General features: G+C 44.0%; 1 protein-coding gene across 1 annotated transcript; it reads left to right on the top strand.

Moving 5' to 3' along the window:
* The first annotated feature begins 330 nt into the window (after positions 1-330).
* Positions 331-17,985, top strand: LOC139448190 (ribonuclease inhibitor-like). Its single transcript, XM_071229712.1, has 11 exons — positions 331-422; positions 3,381-3,599; positions 4,038-4,190; positions 7,925-8,016; positions 8,676-8,867; positions 9,627-9,775; positions 10,075-10,170; positions 12,439-12,586; positions 14,350-14,456; positions 17,174-17,295; positions 17,639-17,985. The coding sequence occupies exons 2-11, from the start codon at positions 3,381-3,383 to the stop codon at positions 17,648-17,650; spliced, it is 1,290 nt and encodes a 429-aa protein (XP_071085813.1). The 5' UTR covers positions 331-422; the 3' UTR covers positions 17,651-17,985.
* Positions 17,986-18,602: the final 617 nt, after the last annotated feature.

An 18,602-nucleotide genomic window follows, 5' to 3' on the forward strand; every position in this document is an offset into this window, starting at 1 on the left:
CAAGTTTTATGAAATATTTTACTAATAAATTATGACATTTATTGTGCAATCATCTAATCATTCTCAAAGCAAACTGAATGTAGACACTGAAAAGTCTGTGAAATGAAAATCTTTTAAAACAATCATCATTTAGAGATTGAAAGTGAGTATTGAGCTCCATTGCTCCGTCGGGAGCTTTGACTGGTGACAGCGAAAGTACAGACAGCACCGCGGACTCTTATTCGCTGCGAGGAGCTCGTCTAAGGGCAGGGAACTCTTTCTTGTCGGTTTCCTCCCCTATCGCACTCTCCTGAAGCGAAGGGCATAATCTTCTTTGACAACAGACAACAAACTTGGATGGGTATACCGTCCGCACCGAACGAGTTCTGTTCTTGACAGCAGGTGTTCTGCATCATTCCTGTACCCTACACGATTAATTAAAGGTTAGAAACAGTTAATGAATGTCAGTGTTTAAATGAATATATGACGACATGGTTTCAGCTATATCTACAAGCCTGCTGAATTACCTGACCACTGGGTGAAAATTGATTCAGACATGTGATACGACAAAGGACCTATTAGAAAATCCTGATGTGTCACCAGCGAATGAAGTGATACAGCCGCCCGTTCCCTACAGCCACCTCCCCACACCCCGTGAATTTCAATGTCTTCTATTTCTTTTCTGCTGTTGTCAGTCGTCGTCGCCGTATTTGTTCATTAGTGCAATGAAAGTGAATGTCGATAATCCTAGGCCTACCATTGTCTACTGCAGATGACCCAATGTTGTCCCGTTGTCAATATTATTTTACTGTTGCAAAAATAAGTTTCATACATTTTGATCCAAATTAACATGTTTCAATAAAATTAATGTCAAATCGATGAATCACTGGGTATGGGCATGGTGGATGGTTTCTATTCGTATTCGCCTCATAATGTATTAGTTGCAGCCCTAGATACGACTAAAAAGAAACAAAATGCTGTTTATAGGGCATACAGCTAAAATATACAGGAAGTTCAACCAGCCCACTATCTAAACATCTTAGTATGAAACAAAAATCCAAATCAAGTTCTCCCAGCCAAAATAAAACAGAATGGACACTTGGCTACTTTAGTACATTTACATAGAAACCACTAGACAGAAATTCCTGTAAGTTTTAACTGGCAAAGCAATGCATAAGAGTGTGCAAGATCAATTTGATTAAATTTATGTTATTTCATATTCAAATATAAATTAAAGAAATACATTTTAATGATATAGTTATTTATTATCATCTAGGTATATCTGTACATCATGTACATAGCACTATTCATGCTGTTTATTTTTATTATTTTTTTTTAGTTTGGAGGGAATTTTTTTTTCTGTCATTACACAGAAAGGTAGATGTGTTTGAAGTTGCTATCCTTTACTGTCAACACTGTATTGTCACATAGATCATTGCAGAAGCCATTCCTTCTGCAAAGTAGCAAGTTTTGATGGCAAAGTCATCTCATCACTTCATTGCAAGATTCTAGAAATATATATTTTTTTGTTTTAATACGAAATGTTTTTGGATCTGCATTGGATATTTTAAAAAGATCAGCTGATGATAATTTTTATATTTATTTGTTTTTACCTTTCCTCAGTATTTTGGGTTGGTGGATCTGTAAACCAAATATAAATGATGGTTGAGTTGAATTGGTTTCGTTTGTTGTTTGATGCCACACTCAGCAGTATTCCACCTTTATGAGGGTACACAGGACATAGTCTTGTGTTGTAACCATGGTAACTATGGCTTTTGTATTGGGGTTGTTTCGACCCCACTTCACAGGCTTAATTATGAACACTGTTATATCTCAGCAGCAGAAATTATTTCGAAAGTGATAGTGACACTGATAATGATATATATAAGAACAGCTTCCCCCAAACATACCAAACTGAAATACTCCTAGCCCTTTGGCAATCTCATTAAAATCAGATCTATGTTCTCGCTGCCGCTAAACAAAGATCTGAGGACATCCCATTATGGGTCACGTCAGAACGACCTTTCGCGAACTTTGACCAACGACTGAAATGACATCAGCCTAGTCGACATCAGCCAATTATCAATCAATCTGTTTATTTGTACTTGAGGCCTCAGGCCCATATACAAAGTATACAAAAATACAAATTTTCCATCAAGGTGATGGTGGTTCATCATACTTATATATTCAAGGATAACATAGTGTACAGTAATTAATGATAACATGCTCTTCTCACAAGTGAAGCTTTACAGAATTTTAGCAAGTTTTCTACTACAGCTGGATCATAATCATTCATTAAATTAACAAAACATTTGGATGTGCATTTCCTTAAATATTATTAGAAAGCAGCTTTCTCGAGCTTTACGACACTCGTTTCAACCTAGCGAATTCCATTTCTGTCTACGCTTGAAAAATATATTGACACAGTTCTCGATTAATATTTTGAAAACTGAACAAACAAACATTCCGGAATGTCTGATATATGGTTGAGAATGTGGCAGTGCTTCCTACGAAATGTGCAATGCGTCCTCCGAGAGATAGACAATAATTTTGACGGAATCAGTCGTACGGGCCGTAACTGTCGTTCGGAATACCCTGTGTTAATGTTTTCGAGGCTGCATGTTTAGAAAATACATTCCGACTGTCACTTTCATGATCTGGTAAGTGACGCTTTGATTGGTCGGATGAAAGGTCGTTCTGACGTGACCCGTAATGGGATGTCCTCAGATCTTTGTTTAGCGATAGCGAGAACTAAGATCTGATTTTAATGAGATTGAGCCCTTTGGCTACCATTCACATGAATTCTGATTCAGACTGGTGGGATAGACAATGTGCAAAATAGCCGCCTTCCCGCTAGCCCATGAAAAGCAAAATGTCTGTCGGGCTAAACATTCTGAAATGTCCATAGCCCAAATGGCTAGTAAAAATGTAACCTTAATTTTGCACATCTCTCAGTTGATCAAAATATAAAAGTTCTGCCATTTCTGTAGATCAATATGACTATCGAAAATCAAATTGTCACTAGATTGAAACATGATGATTGACTCATGATTTGCAATTTGGGTTTAATTTATAGGAAACCTCGCAGAATCAAATTTCTGGGAAAATATACTGTGGTATAATTAAGCCAATAAACTTTAAAACTGGCTTGGAACTTTTAACAAAGGTTAACTAGCCCTGGCCAGCAATAATTTGAGGCTTTTTCACACACTGGGGATAACTTGCGTTCCTGTATCTAAGGTTGAAAAGGTTTAGCTCTCACTCATGCATCAGTACATTGATTCCTTGATCAGTTTGTTTAAAAAAATGAAATATGAAAAATACAATGCCTCCCAGTTCCTGGTTTTTGAACATTTGAGTGAAAAGCTAATGATTAATTTGTGCACTAATGTTAATTTCAGATGCCCACGAAAGGTAAAGGGAAGGGAAAGGGGAAAGGGAAAGGCAAGGGAAAGAAGGGAAAGAAAGGGCGGAGTCGCCTGAGCGAGACAGATGACGTGGTCATGAAGAAGCTCCTCAAGTGCTACGAGCGGAACTGCGCCCTGACAGACTCGCAGATGTGCCCGAGGGTCAAGGCTGCTATCAAGGCGGCCATGGAGGGGGAGAAGCTGCTCACCAGGGTCAGTTTATTTGTTTGTTTGTACTCAGCAATATTCAAGTATATGATGGCGGCCTGTAAATAATCGAGTCTGGGCCAGACAATCCTGTGATTGATATCGTGAGCAACGATCCGAGTTGTTTATTGTTGATAATAATGCAGGGAGAATAAACCACTTGGGGCAGATGAGGGGCGCAGCCCTGAGTGGTTTTATTGTACGTTAAGAAATAACCACGAATAGTTTGTTTCTTATATGAGATATCAATATTATGTACCACCTCTTTAAGGATGTTAATAAAATGTACAAGGTTTAAAAACTGAGCAAACATACCTTGTAGTTCAATGTTTACTTCCGCTCAATCTCTGACAACAGAATATACTCTCTGTTTATGGTTTTGATAGGTGCCCCCATATGACCAACCAGTGTATATTTGCCTGAAGTTATTGTTGTTGTCAACAGTTCATCTTGGAGTCAGTGCCACAGGAGCAAGAGGGGGACCTGCCGGTGCTGCTGGAGCCGTTCCTGGCGTCGATCAGACAGGAGCGCTACATCCTCATCAAGGACCTCCACATCTGGGACTACCCCATGTCTTACGAGAATGTGGCCACGCTGGTATGTGCATAGTTTGCTGGATATTTAGAGGTTGTCATTGAGTTGTACTGAGAGGCTTCCAGACATGGCCACACTGGTATGTGCATAGTTTGCTGGACATTTAGAGGTTGTCATTGAGTGGTACTGAAAGGCTTCCAGACATGGCCACACTGGTATGTGCATAGTTTGCTGGACATTTAGAGGTTGTCATTGAGTGGTACTGATAGGTTTCCAGATAACATGGCCAAAATGGTATGTGCATAGTTTGCTGGACATTTAGAGGTTGTCATTGAGTGGTACTGATAGGTTTCCAGATAACATGGCCACACTGGTATGTGCATAGTTTACTTGACATTTAGAGGTTGTCATTGAGTGGTACTGATAGGTTTCCAGATAACATGGCCACACTGGTATGTGCATAGTTTGCTGGACATTTAGAGGTTGTCATTGAGTGGTACTGAGAGGTTTCCAGATAACATGGCCAACATGGTATGTGCATAGTTTACTTGACATTTAGAGGTTGTCATTGAGTGGTACTGAGAGGTTTCCAGATAACATGGCCAACATGGTATGTGCATAGTTTACTTGACATTTAGAGGTTGTCATTGATTGGTACTGAGAGGCTTCCCAACAACATGGCCAAAACTGGTGTATGCAAAGGTTGCTGAACATTTAGAGGTTGTTATTGAGTGTAACCAAGGGACTTCCAGATGTGAGGGTGTGGATATAGACCCTGTTATGGTGTGGAGAATGAATGTGATGGTGTGGATACAGACCCTGTTATGGTGTGGAGAATGAATGTGATGGTGTGGATACAGACCCTGCTTTGGTGTGGAGAATGGATGTGATGAAGTGGATACAGACCCTGTTATGGTGTGGAGAATGAATATGATAGTGTGGATATAGACCCTGCTATGGTGTGGAGAATGGATGTGCTGGTGTGGATATAGACCCTGCTATGGTGTGGAGAATGGATATGATGGTGTGGATATAGCCCCTGTTATGGTGTGGAGAATGGATGTGATGGTATGGACATAGACCCTGCTATGGTGTGGAGAATGGATGTGATGGTGTGGATATAGACCCTGCTATGGTGTGGAGAATGGATATGATGGTGTGGATATAGACCCTGCTATGGTGTGGAGAATGGATGTGAGGGTGTGGATATAGACCCTGTTATGGTGTGGAGAATGGATGTGATGGTGTGGATGTAGACCCTGTTATGGTGTGGAGAATGGATGTGATGGTGTGGATATAGCCCCTGTTATGGTGTGGAGAATGGATATGATAGTGTGGATACAGACCCTGCTATGGTGTGGAGAATGGATGTGCTGATGTGGATGTAGACCCTGCTATGGTGTGGAGAATGGATGTGAGGGTGTGGATATAGCCCCTGTTATGGTGTGGAGAATGGATATGATAGTGTGGATACAGACCCTGCTATGGTGTGGAGAATGGATATGATGGTGTGGATATAGACCCTGCTATGGTGTGGAGAATGGATGTGAGGGTGTGGATATAGACCCTGTTATGGTGTGGAGAATGGATGTGATGGTATGGATATAGACCCTGTTATGGTGTGGAGACTGGATGTGATGGTGTGGATATAGACACTGCTATGGTGTGGAGAATGGATGTGATGGTGTGGACATAGTGCCTGCTATGGTGTGGAGAATGGATGTGATGGTATGGATATAGACCCTGTTATGGTGTGGAGAATGGATATGATGGTGTGGATACAGACCCTGTTATGGTGTGGAGAATGGATGTGCTGGTGTGGATATAGACCCTGCTATGGTGTGGAGAATGGATATGATGGTGTGGATACAGACCCTGTTATGGTGTGGAGACTGGATGTGATGGTGTGGATATAGACCCTGTTATGGTGTGGAGAATGGATGTGCTGATGTGGATATAGCCCCTGTTATGGTGTGAAGAATGGATGTGATGGTGTGGATACAGACCCTGTTATGGTGTGGAGAATGGATATGATGGTGTGGATATAGCCCCTGTTATGGTGTGGAGAATGGATATGATGGTGTGGATATAGCCCCTGTTATGGTGTGGAGAATGGATATGATAGTGTGGATATAGACCCTGCTATGGTGTGGAGAATGGATGTGATGGTGTGGATATAGACCCTGCTATGGTGTGGAGAATGGATGTGATGGTGTGGATACAGACCCTGTTATGGTGTGGAGAATGAATGTGATGGTGTGGATACAGACCCTGCTATGGTGTGGAGAATGGATGTGATGAAGTGGATACAGACCCTGTTATGGTGTGGAGAATGAATATGATAGTGTGGATATAGACCCTGCTATGGTGTGGAGAATGGATGTGCTGGTGTGGATATAGACCCTGCTATGGTGTGGAGAATGGATATGATGGTGTGGATATAGCCCCTGTTATGGTGTGGAGAATGGATGTGATGGTATGGACATAGACCCTGCTATGGTGTGGAGAATGGATGTGATGGTGTGGATATAGACCCTGCTATGGTGTGGAGAATGGATATGATGGTGTGGATATAGACCCTGCTATGGTGTGGAGAATGGATGTGAGGGTGTGGATATAGACCCTGTTATGGTGTGGAGAATGGATGTGATGGTGTGGATGTAGACCCTGTTATGGTGTGGAGAATGGATGTGATGGTGTGGATATAGACCCTGTTATGGTGTGGAGACTGGATGTGATGGTGTGGATATAGACACTGCTATGGTGTGGAGAATGGATGTGATGGTGTGGACATAGTGCCTGCTATGGTGTGGAGAATGGATGTGATGGTATGGATATAGACCCTGTTATGGTGTGGAGAATGGATATGATGGTGTGGATACAGACCCTGTTATGGTGTGGAGAATGGATGTGCTGGTGTGGATATAGACCCTGCTATGGTGTGGAGAATGGATATGATGGTGTGGATACAGACCCTGTTATGGTGTGGAGACTGGATGTGATGGTGTGGATATAGACCCTGTTATGGTGTGGAGAATGGATGTGCTGATGTGGATATAGCCCCTGTTATGGTGTGAAGAATGGATGTGATGGTGTGGATACAGACCCTGTTATGGTGTGGAGAATGGATATGATGGTGTGGATATAGCCCCTGTTATGGTGTGGAGAATGGATATGATGGTGTGGATATAGCCCCTGTTATGGTGTGGAGAATGGATATGATAGTGTGGATATAGACCCTGCTATGGTGTGGAGAATGGATGTGCTGGTGTGGATATAGACCCTGCTATGGTGTGGAGAATGGATGTGATGGTGTGGATACAGACCCTGTTATGGTGTGGAGAATGGATGTGATGGTGTGGATATAGCCCCTGTTATGGTGTGGAGAATGGATATGATGGTGTGGATATAGCCCCTGTTATGGTGTGGAGAATGGATATGATAGTGTGGATATAGACCCTGCTATGGTGTGGAGAATGGATGTGATGGTGTGGATACAGACCCTGTTATGATGTGGAGAATGGATGTGAGGGTGTGGATATAGACCCTGTTATGGTGTGGAGAATGGATGTGATGGTGTGGATAAAGACCCTGTTATGGTGTGGAGAATCGATGTGATGGTGTGGATATAGCCCTTGCTATGGTGTGGAGAATGGATGTGATGGTGTGGATATAGCCCCTGTTATGGTGTGGAGACTGGATGTGATGGTGTGGATACAGACCCTGTTATGGTGTGGAGAATGGATGTGATGGTGTGGGTGTCTATGCAAGCTGTGATGAGGCTGCGTTTGTTGCAGTCCCTGCTGATGGAGAAGCCGGCGTACCTGGTGAGACAGTTGGAGATGATGGACTGTCTACTGGAGGCCAACTCCATCAACAGATTTTCAAGGTAAGCACCAAAATACTTTGTCTTTATCTATCACGGAACCCCCTACAAAATGCAATAATAACACACCCATACCACTTTCACAAGAAATATTACATTAAGAAACATTAAAATATTACTAAGACCATTTTTTGTTATCTCTTCGTATATCTTTTTAACAAATTGTGTAATGTTCATAATAATAAAAATATGTTGGACAAGACCAAAAGCCTCATGAGTCAGCTGCTTCATTTTTATCCCCCCGGCATATAATACGGGGGGATATAGCGATCAGCCAGTCTGTCTGTCCATCCGTCTGTCTGCCTGTAATCATTTCCTTTTCCGGGGCAGAATTCCAAAACCATTCAGTGTATTTGATCGAAACTTGGCAAATCTATCAGGCACATACTGAAGTGGTGCCTTTTGATTTTTGGGGATTTTTCTAATTTTTATTTTTTTAAATTTTTATGGAATGAAGTTGGACATAGACTCAACTGGGGATGGGGTTCGTTTCCGGGGCAGAATTCGAAAACCATTCAGTGGGTAAACAGTGTATGCTTCTTAAAGAACATTCAACTGTTGACTCATTACGTACAGAATTGCACATTTACTAGTGGTTACTTTACAGACAGCTGCCGGGGGGATATGTCATCTTTCTGATGACTCTTGTTCTTGCTTTTCAGAATCTTCCGAGCATGTGACACATTGACTATTTTGAATCTTGACTACAACGAGTTTGGTGATGAGGGTTGTCAGTATTTGTGTCGAGGACTGGATGGGAATGTTACGATGTTGTCACTCAGTCTGTGCTACTGTGATCTGGGGAAGGAGAGTGGGCGCTATCTTGGGCATATCCTCTCTACCACAGCTGTGAGGTGAGTAAACTGCATCATATTTAATTGTCCACCAGTCTTTGCTCTAACAGACTGACTGTGTACCAAATTGTCGATCAGAAACTACTGCCCTACCCAGCACCAAGTCAAGTACAAAGGGGGCTTGGAAGTTTCTGATTTGGAGTTGCTTCTGAGTGTAAAATCAGTTTGTGCTGGAAGCATTCATATCATAAACTCTAGAATCAGTTTATCAAAAGCATAGGTAGCTGTTTATCAAAAGCATAGGTAGCTGGGGACAAGCAAAGGTTGCTGGAGACAAGCAAAGGTAGATTTGGAGTTGCTTCTGAGTGTAAAATCAGGTTGTGCTGGAAGCATTCATATCATAAACTCTAGAATCAGTTTATCAAAAGCATAGGTAGCTGGAGACAAGCAAAGGTTGCTGGAGACAAGCAAAGGTTGCTGGAGACAAGCACAGGTAGCTGGGGACAAGCATAGGTAGCTGGAGACAAGCATAGGTTGTTGGGGACAAGCAAAGGTTGCTGGAGACAAGCAAAGGTTGCTGGAGACAAGCATAGGTGGCTGGGGACAAGCATAGGTAGCTGGGGACAAGCATATGTTGATGTTTACAAGCATAGGTTGCTGGTTACAAACATAGGTTGCTGGGGACAAGCATAGGTTGCTGGGGATGAGCGTAGGTTGTAGGAGACAAGCATAGGTTGTGGGAGACAAGCATAGGTTGAATGTGGCTGACTGCGGCTGACTGCAGCTGACTGCACCTGACTCTCTGACCTGTACTTGTAGGGAGATGTACCTAGACGGCAACAACCTTGAGTGTGAGGGGGTGACGGAACTCATAAAGCTGTGTGTGGACCAAGCTGAGGCAGAATCCTTCCAGAAGGCCGAGGCAGCTCGCATCAAGGAACAGGAGGAAGCACTAAAGGCACAGCTTGGTGAGGCAGCAGTTATCTCCCTTGGGGCTCTCCTTTATCAGTGCTTTTGTCAGTGTATTCTGTCAATATAGACTTTAGACTTCTGTGAAATCCAACAAGTTTACTTATGAAGTGTGAAAACAAAGGTTTAACAATGAGTCCCAAGAAGAGAATTATTACCACAGGCCACAAAATTGTATTACTTTTGATTATTCAATCGAGTGCCAGCATTGGTGGTTGCACCCACTGACTTTCACAGCTCAGGTAATAAGTTCCATCTCTTCCCAGTGGGTAGTAACTGTCTGTGTTCTCTGCTACAGAGAAGGAGAATCGTTACACAACACGCAGTGAGCAGAGCGGGGATGCGGAATCAGATGGTGCCAAGTCTCCAGCAGGCAACAAGAAGAAGAAAAAGGGTTAGTTTGGGATTTGCACTGGAGTTTTGTATTATGTTGAAAATTATGTTTTCCTGAACTGCCTTTGGGTGGTCCCTCATGGTGAAACAGTTGGAATATTGCTTAGAGCAGCGTAAAACTCCACTCATTCACTCACTCCCACCCATTCCCACTCACTCACCCATTCCCACCAACTCATTCACCCATTCCCACTCACTCCGTCCAACACACACAGTCACTCATTCACACTCACTCACTCACCCATTACCTGGGCACTCACTCACTCACTCACCCACCACCCACACACTCCCTCACCCATTCTAATTCACCCATCCCAACACACTCACTCACATATTCCCACTCACCCGTTCCAATTCACTCACTCACCCATTCCAACACACTCACTCACCCATTCCCACCCATTCACTCACCCATTCCCACTCACCCATTCCCACTCATTCACTCACCCATTCCCACTCATTCACTCACCCATTCCCACCCACACACTCACTCACCCATTCCCACACACTCACTCACCCATTCCCACACATTCACCCACCCATTCCCACACACACATTCACCCATTCCCACTCATTCACTCACCCATTCCCACCCACACACTCACTCACCCATTCCCACACACTCACTCACCCATTCCCACTCATTCACTCACCCATTCCCACCCACACACTCACTCACCCATTCCCACACACTCACTCACCCATTCCCACTCATTCACTCACCCATTCCCACACACATTCACCCACCCATTCCCACACACACATTCACCCATTCCCACCCACACACACATTCACCCACCCATTCCCACACACACATTCACCCATTCCCACCCACACACACATTCACTCACCCATTCCCACCCACACACTCACTCACCCATTCCCACCCACACACTCACTCACCCATTCCCACCCACACACTCACTCACCCATTCCCACCCACACACTCACTCACCCATTCCCACTCATTCACTCACCCATTCCCACTCATTCACTCACCCATTCCCACACACACATTCACCCACCCATTCCCACACACTCACTCACCCACCCATTCCCACACACACATTCACCCACCCATTCCCACACACTCACTCACCCATTCTCACCCACACACTCACTCACCCATTCCCACCCACACACTCACTCACCCATTCCCACCCACACACTCGCTCACCCATTCCCACACACTCACTCACCCATTCCCACTCATTCACTCACCCATTCCCACTCATTCACTCACCCATTCCCACACACACATTCACCCACCCATTCCCACACACTCACTCACCCACTCATTCCCACACACACATTCACCCACCCATTCCCACACACTCACTCACCCATTCCCACCCACACACTCACTCACCCATTCCCACCCACACACTCACTCACCCATTCCCACACACTCACTCACCCATTCCCACTCATTCACTCACCCATTCCCACTCATTCACTCACCCATTCCCACACACACATTCACCCACCCATTCCCACACACTCACTCACCCACCCATTCCCACACACACATTCACCCACCCATTCCCACACACTCACTCACCCATTCCCACCCACACACTCACTCACCCATTCCCACCCACACACTCACTCACCCATTCCCACCCACACACTCACTCACCCATTCCCACACACTCACTCACCCATTCCCACTCATTCACTCACCCATTCCCACTCATTCACTCACCCATTCCCACACACACATTCACCCACCCATTCCCACACACACATTCACCCACCCATTCCCACACACTCACTCACCCATTCCCACCCACACACTCACTCACCCATTCCCACCCACACACTCACTCACCCATTCCCACTCATTCACTCACCCATTCCTACTCATTCACTCACCCATTCCCACACACACATTCACCCACCCATTCCCACACACTCACTCACCCATTCCCACACACTCACTCACCCATTCCCACACACTCACTCACCCATTCCCACCCACTCACTCACCCATTCCCACACACTCACTCACCCATTCCCACACACACATTCACTCACCCATTCCCACACACACATTCACCCACCCATTCCCACACACTCACTCACCCATTCCCACACACTCACTCACCCATTCCCACACACTCACTCACCCATTCCCACACACTCACTCACCCATTCCCACACACTCACTCACCCATTCCCACACACTCACTCACCCATTCCCACTCACTCACCCATTCCCACCCACTCATTCACTCACTAATTCACCCAAGTTTTGCTCCTCCAACAGGGAAGAAGAAGAAGAAGACGAAGGAGCCGCCTGCCCCTCCCCCTGTAGGGCCGTGGGTGTACAAGCTCCACATTGCAGACAACGGCATCGATGCCATGGGGGAGAGCAGAGAGATAGCCCCCATCATCTGTATGAGGCTCTTCAGGAAGTGAGTGTCTTATACACTGCTCCACTTTGATGTGGATCTTGTCATGTTACATAATCCTGTGAAACTCAAGATGGCAACTTACAGAAATGTTTGCACTCATAATTATTTTATCCTGAATTGAACAATGAAGCTAACAATGCTTCAGTTTCATGGCAGTACTATTTGTACTTGAAACATCTCCAAGCATTGGGTCAAATTTAGTCCCTTTGTGAACTGTCCAAATATCTCTGTCATAAGTTGAGTAGTATTCACAATTGTGTCAGTTCTCTCGATGAGATATACATCAAATATTTGCAGAGAAAAGCCATATTTTTTAGACTGGAGATTGAAGGTAGTTTGGGCAAAGAGTATTACAGTATATAAAATAATCTGTGTATATTTTTCCACATCTTGACGGAGAGAAGTAGCGAAGTGAGTTATTAGCTCACCTGACTGAAAGTCATGCTTGGGTGAAGTTTTGACTTTTATTTAACCTTTGCAGTTTGACCATGCTCCAAATGCATTTAATCGCCCTATAAACATCATCTCCTCAGAGAGCTCTTGCCAGCTGAAACTGAGACGTCACATGCTTGTTCCTACCATTGATGTCATCGGAATGTATCAAAGAGTTTTGAATCTAATGTATTATGGCCACGACGGCAGTTATATTCAGAAAGCTATATATGGCCACTGTTCAGCCTTTTCTGCTCAAATTGTACTGTTATACTCATTAGTTCTCCCAAAATGCATTTTTTGCTCTGAAATATCTTCTTTGCTATTACCAGATTTTGTTTGTTTGTTGTTTAATGCTGCGCTCAGCAATATTCCAGCTACATGATAGCAGTCTGTAAATAATCGAGTCTGGACCAGACAGTCCAGTGATTGACATCATGAGCATTGGTTTATGCAATTGGGATATGATGACATGTATCAAACAAGTCAGAGAGCCTGACTTTCTGATCCCGTTAGTCGCCTCTTACAACAAATAAAGTCAATTTTTATGACAAGCATGGGTTCCTGAAGACCAATTCTAACCAGATCTCTATGGATGAGCACACTGAGACAGCTGAACATATGGTTCCCTGATGATAACATCATATTTTGTTTCAAATCATCAGCGACCTGTGAAGATCCGGGGTAGAATAGGTCCTTAGCAACCCATCCTTGCCGTGAAAGGCGACTATGCTTGTCATAAGAGGTGACTGACGGGATGGGATGGTCAGGCTCTCTGACTTGGTTGATGCATGTCATCGATCCCAATTGCGCGGATTGATGCTCATGATATCAATCACTCGATTGTCTGGTCCAGACTCGATTATTTACAGACCTCCGTCATATAGCTGGAATATTACTGAGTGCTGCGTAAAACAACAAACCAACCAATCAAATCATCAGGATTTTAGTGTTGTATGGCATTAGAAACATGATTCTGCCTAGAAAGCATAAAAAGTTCCGAATTGAAACTGTGTGTGACATACAATCACTGTTGTGTTTGTGACAGTGTTCCACAACGGTACATTCATTCTTGCAGATTTAGAAACATGGATTTTGAGTTACTTTTTCCAATGTGTTTTTGAATATATTTTTTCTGAAAATATTTCAATAGAAATACTGACTGCACTTTTTGTAAAGTTGCTGTTGACATTTTAACCTATTGACTACATATTCAGGTGAGCTACAGTGCCATGGAGTAAACAGCATTTCACCTTGAGGAAAAGGTCTTGACATGGCTACAAGACAAGGACAGTCTGGTGACTCACATTCTACATTTGTCTCTGTTCCAGATTATTGATGTGCTCCCACTGCCTGGAAGAGCTGGACCTCGAGGACAACCTCATCGGTGACCTTGGAGGTCGCGAGATCGTGGAGGGACTGATGTACAGGAAGGAAGGTGATCTCACAGGGATCAGATTGTAGACGTGTAGTGGTACCCTGAGATCAGGGATCAGATTGTAGACACGTGTAGTGGTACCCTGAGATCAGATTGTAGACATGTGTAGTGGCACCTTGAGATCATGATCAGATTGTAGACATGTTTAGTGGCACCCTGAGATCAGATTGTAGATGTGTAGTGGTACCCTGAGATCAGGGATGAGATTGTAGACATGTGTAGTGGCACCCTGAGATCAGGGATCAGATGTAGACATGTGTAGTGGCACCCTGAGATCAGGGATCAGATTGTAGACGTGTAGTGGTACCCTGAGATCAGATTGTAGACATGTGTAGTGGCACCTTGAGATCATGGATCAGATTGTAGACGTGTTTAGTGGCACCCTGAGATCAGATTGTAGACGTGTAGTGGCACCCTGAGATCAGATTGTAGACATGTGTAGTGGCACCCTGAGATCAGATTGTAGACGTGTAGTGGCACCCTGAGATCAGATTGTAGATATGTAGTGGCACCCTGAGATCAGATTGTAGACGTGTAGTGGCACCCTGAGATCAGATTGTAGACATGTGTAGTCGCACCCTGAGATCAGATTGTAGACGTGTAGTGGCACCTTGAGATCAGATTGTAGACATGTGTAGTGGCACCCTGAGATCAGGGATCAGATTGTAGACATGTGTAGTGGCACCCTGAGATCAGATTGTAGACGTGTAGTGGCACCTTGAGATCAGATTGTAGACGTGTAGTGGCACCCTCAGATTGTAGACATGTAGTGGCACCCTGAGATCAGGGATGAGATTGTAGACATGTGTAGTGGCACCCTGAGATCAGGGATCAGATTGTAGACATGTGTAGTGGCACCCTGAGATCAGGGATCAGATTGTAGACATGTAGTGGCACCCTGAGATCAGGGATGAGATTGTAGACATGTGTAGTGGCACCCTGAGATCAGGGATCAGATTGTAGACATGTGTAGTGGCACCCTGAGATCAGGGATCAGATTGTAGACATGTAGTGGCACCCTGAGATCAGGGATGAGATTGTAGACGTGTAGTGGCACCTTGAGATCAGATTGTAGACGTGTAGTGGCACCCTGAGATCAGATTGTAGACATGTGTAGTGGCACCCTGAGATCAGGGATCAGATTGTAGATGTGTAGTGGCACCCTGAGATCAGATTGTAGACATGTGTAGTGGCACCCTGAGATCAGATTGTAGACGTGCAGTGGCACCCTGAGATCAGATTGTAGACATGTAGTGGCACTCTGAGATCAGATTGTAGACATGTGTAGTGGCACCCTGAGATCAGATTGTAGACGTGTAGTGGCACCCTGAGATCAGATTGTAGACATGTAGTGGCACTCTGAGATCAGATTGTAGACATGTGTAGTGGCACCCTGAGATCAGGGATCAGATTGTAGACATGTGTAGTGGCACTCTGAGATCAGATTGTAGACATGTGTAGTGGTACCCTGAGATCAGATTGTAGACGTGTAGTGGCACCCTGAGATCAGATTGTAGATATGTAGTGGCACCCTGAGATCAGATTGTAGACGTGTAGTGGCACCCTGAGATCAGATTGTAGACATGTGTAGTCGCACCCTGAGATCAGATTGTAGACGTGTAGTGGCACCTTGAGATCAGATTGTAGACATGTGTAGTGGCACCCTGAGATCAGGGATCAGATTGTAGACATGTGTAGTGGCACCCTGAGATCAGATTGTAGACGTGTAGTGGCACCTTGAGATCAGATTGTAGACGTGTAGTGGCACCCTCAGATTGTAGACATGTAGTGGCACCCTGAGATCAGGGATGAGATTGTAGACATGTGTAGTGGCACCCTGAGATCAGGGATCAGATTGTAGACATGTGTAGTGGCACCCTGAGATCAGGGATCAGATTGTAGACATGTAGTGGCACCCTGAGATCAGGGATGAGATTGTAGACATGTGTAGTGGCACCCTGAGATCAGGGATCAGATTGTAGACATGTGTAGTGGCACCCTGAGATCAGGGATCAGATTGTAGACATGTAGTGGCACCCTGAGATCAGGGATGAGATTGTAGACGTGTAGTGGCACCTTGAGATCAGATTGTAGACGTGTAGTGGCACCCTGAGATCAGATTGTAGACATGTGTAGTGGCACCCTGAGATCAGGGATCAGATTGTAGATGTGTAGTGGCACCCTGAGATCAGATTGTAGACATGTGTAGTGGCACCCTGAGATCAGATTGTAGACGTGCAGTGGCACCCTGAGATCAGATTGTAGACATGTAGTGGCACTCTGAGATCAGATTGTAGACATGTGTAGTGGCACCCTGAGATCAGATTGTAGACGTGTAGTGGCACCCTGAGATCAGATTGTAGACATGTAGTGGCACTCTGAGATCAGATTGTAGACATGTGTAGTGGCACCCTGAGATCAGGGATCAGATTGTAGACATGTGTAGTGGCACTCTGAGATCAGATTGTAGACATGTGTAGTGGTACCCTGAGATCAGATTGTTGACGTGTAGTGGCACCCTGAGATCAGGGATCAGATTGTAGACATGTAGTGGCACCCTGAGATCAGATTGTAGACATGTGTAGTGGCACCCTGAGATCAGGGATCAGATTGTAGACAATGTAGATTGTATGACTTTATGATGATGCGGGTGGTGCCTGAAAACCAAGACTATTATTTTTTTATAGCCTTAGGAAGAGTTGTTGGTTTGTTTACAGAGAAACTTGGTGGTGTTAAGATGAGAACAACACATCGAATGAACGCTGATACATTCAACACAATCATCAAACTCGGATCGGGGCTGAAGAAGAAGAAGAAAGGAAAGAAGAAGGGCAAAAAGGTAACAAGATGAATGAATGTCCCATGACCTGAATTATAAAATCTGGATTAAATGGTTACACTGTGGGTGATTGTGTTTCATGGTGTCCAAATCTGCGATGATTGTTTCCACCTCATTCTCTGTGCATCTGTCTGTTTGTCTGTTTGTCTGTTGATCTGTGTCACTCCAGTTATGTCTTTGTCTTTGGTATAGATAAATAATATAAAGTACATGTTCACGATTTTCTTATACTGACAAACTAAATATAAGAATATTTGATGTCAACTTATCGCAGGTTTGAAACACCAAAATTTCAATTGTTTACAATATCAAGCTGATTCAAGCATGTCTCTGTGTTTTTCAGAAAAAGAAGTAAAGAAATATCTCAAGTATCTCAAGTATTCCTTACAGCTTTGCCAAAACATTTCTCCAAATCTCTGCATAAGAATAAGTCGCCATACAGTATTGAAGACAATTGGGCCACAAGGTTATAGTCTGACCTCCCTCAGCAGCCTGTACACTGACACCTCCTGTATTTGTGCTCTACGTCTGGGGGCCCCCACAGAGATCTCACCCGAGTGTTGCTTGACATCAAATATAACTACTTGAGTTGATAACAGTTTAAAAGTCGTAACACGAAGAGGTTTTATTTATTAATTGGAACAAATCCTGTCCACATTGAATGAATCCATATCATGAATATATCTGTCTCACAATCTCATTAAAATCAGATCTTAGTTCTCGCTACCACTAAACAAAGATCTGAGGACATCCCATTTTGGGTCACGTCAGACCGACCTTTCACGAACTCTGACCGACCTATGGAATTACTGGTTGACATTAGCCAATCAGAAGGCAGCTTTCTCGTGCTTTACGGCACTAATTTCAAAATGGCGACTACGCTTCGAAACAATTTTGACAAATTCTCGCTGAAAAATTTGAAACCTCAACAAAAGAACATTCTCGAATGGCTAATATATGGTCTACATTGTATAGATCCAGTCGTTAAGCCCGTAACTATCGTTCGGAATACCCCGTTTTAAAGTTTGCGAGGTTGATTAGAAATCACATTCCGACTGTCACTTTCATGATCTGGTAAGCAACGCTCTGATTGGTCAAATGAAAGGTCGTTCTGACGTGACCCCTAATGGGATGTCCCCAGATCTTTGTTTAGCGGTAGCGAGAACTAAGATCTGATTTCAATGAGATTGATCTGTCTCATTGCTAAAGAACAGGGTTTCATATGTCAAGTTTCTCACAATTCAAGAAACAAAATCAGTTTCTTCACCATTCCTTGTAATACTGGGTAAACAATTATCATATAATGG

The sequence above is a fragment of the Haliotis cracherodii genome, unplaced genomic scaffold (genome assembly GCF_022045235.1).
Source record: "Haliotis cracherodii isolate W230 unplaced genomic scaffold, xgHalCrac1.p SCAF_7, whole genome shotgun sequence".
NCBI classification, from domain to species: domain Eukaryota; kingdom Metazoa; phylum Mollusca; class Gastropoda; order Lepetellida; family Haliotidae; genus Haliotis; species Haliotis cracherodii.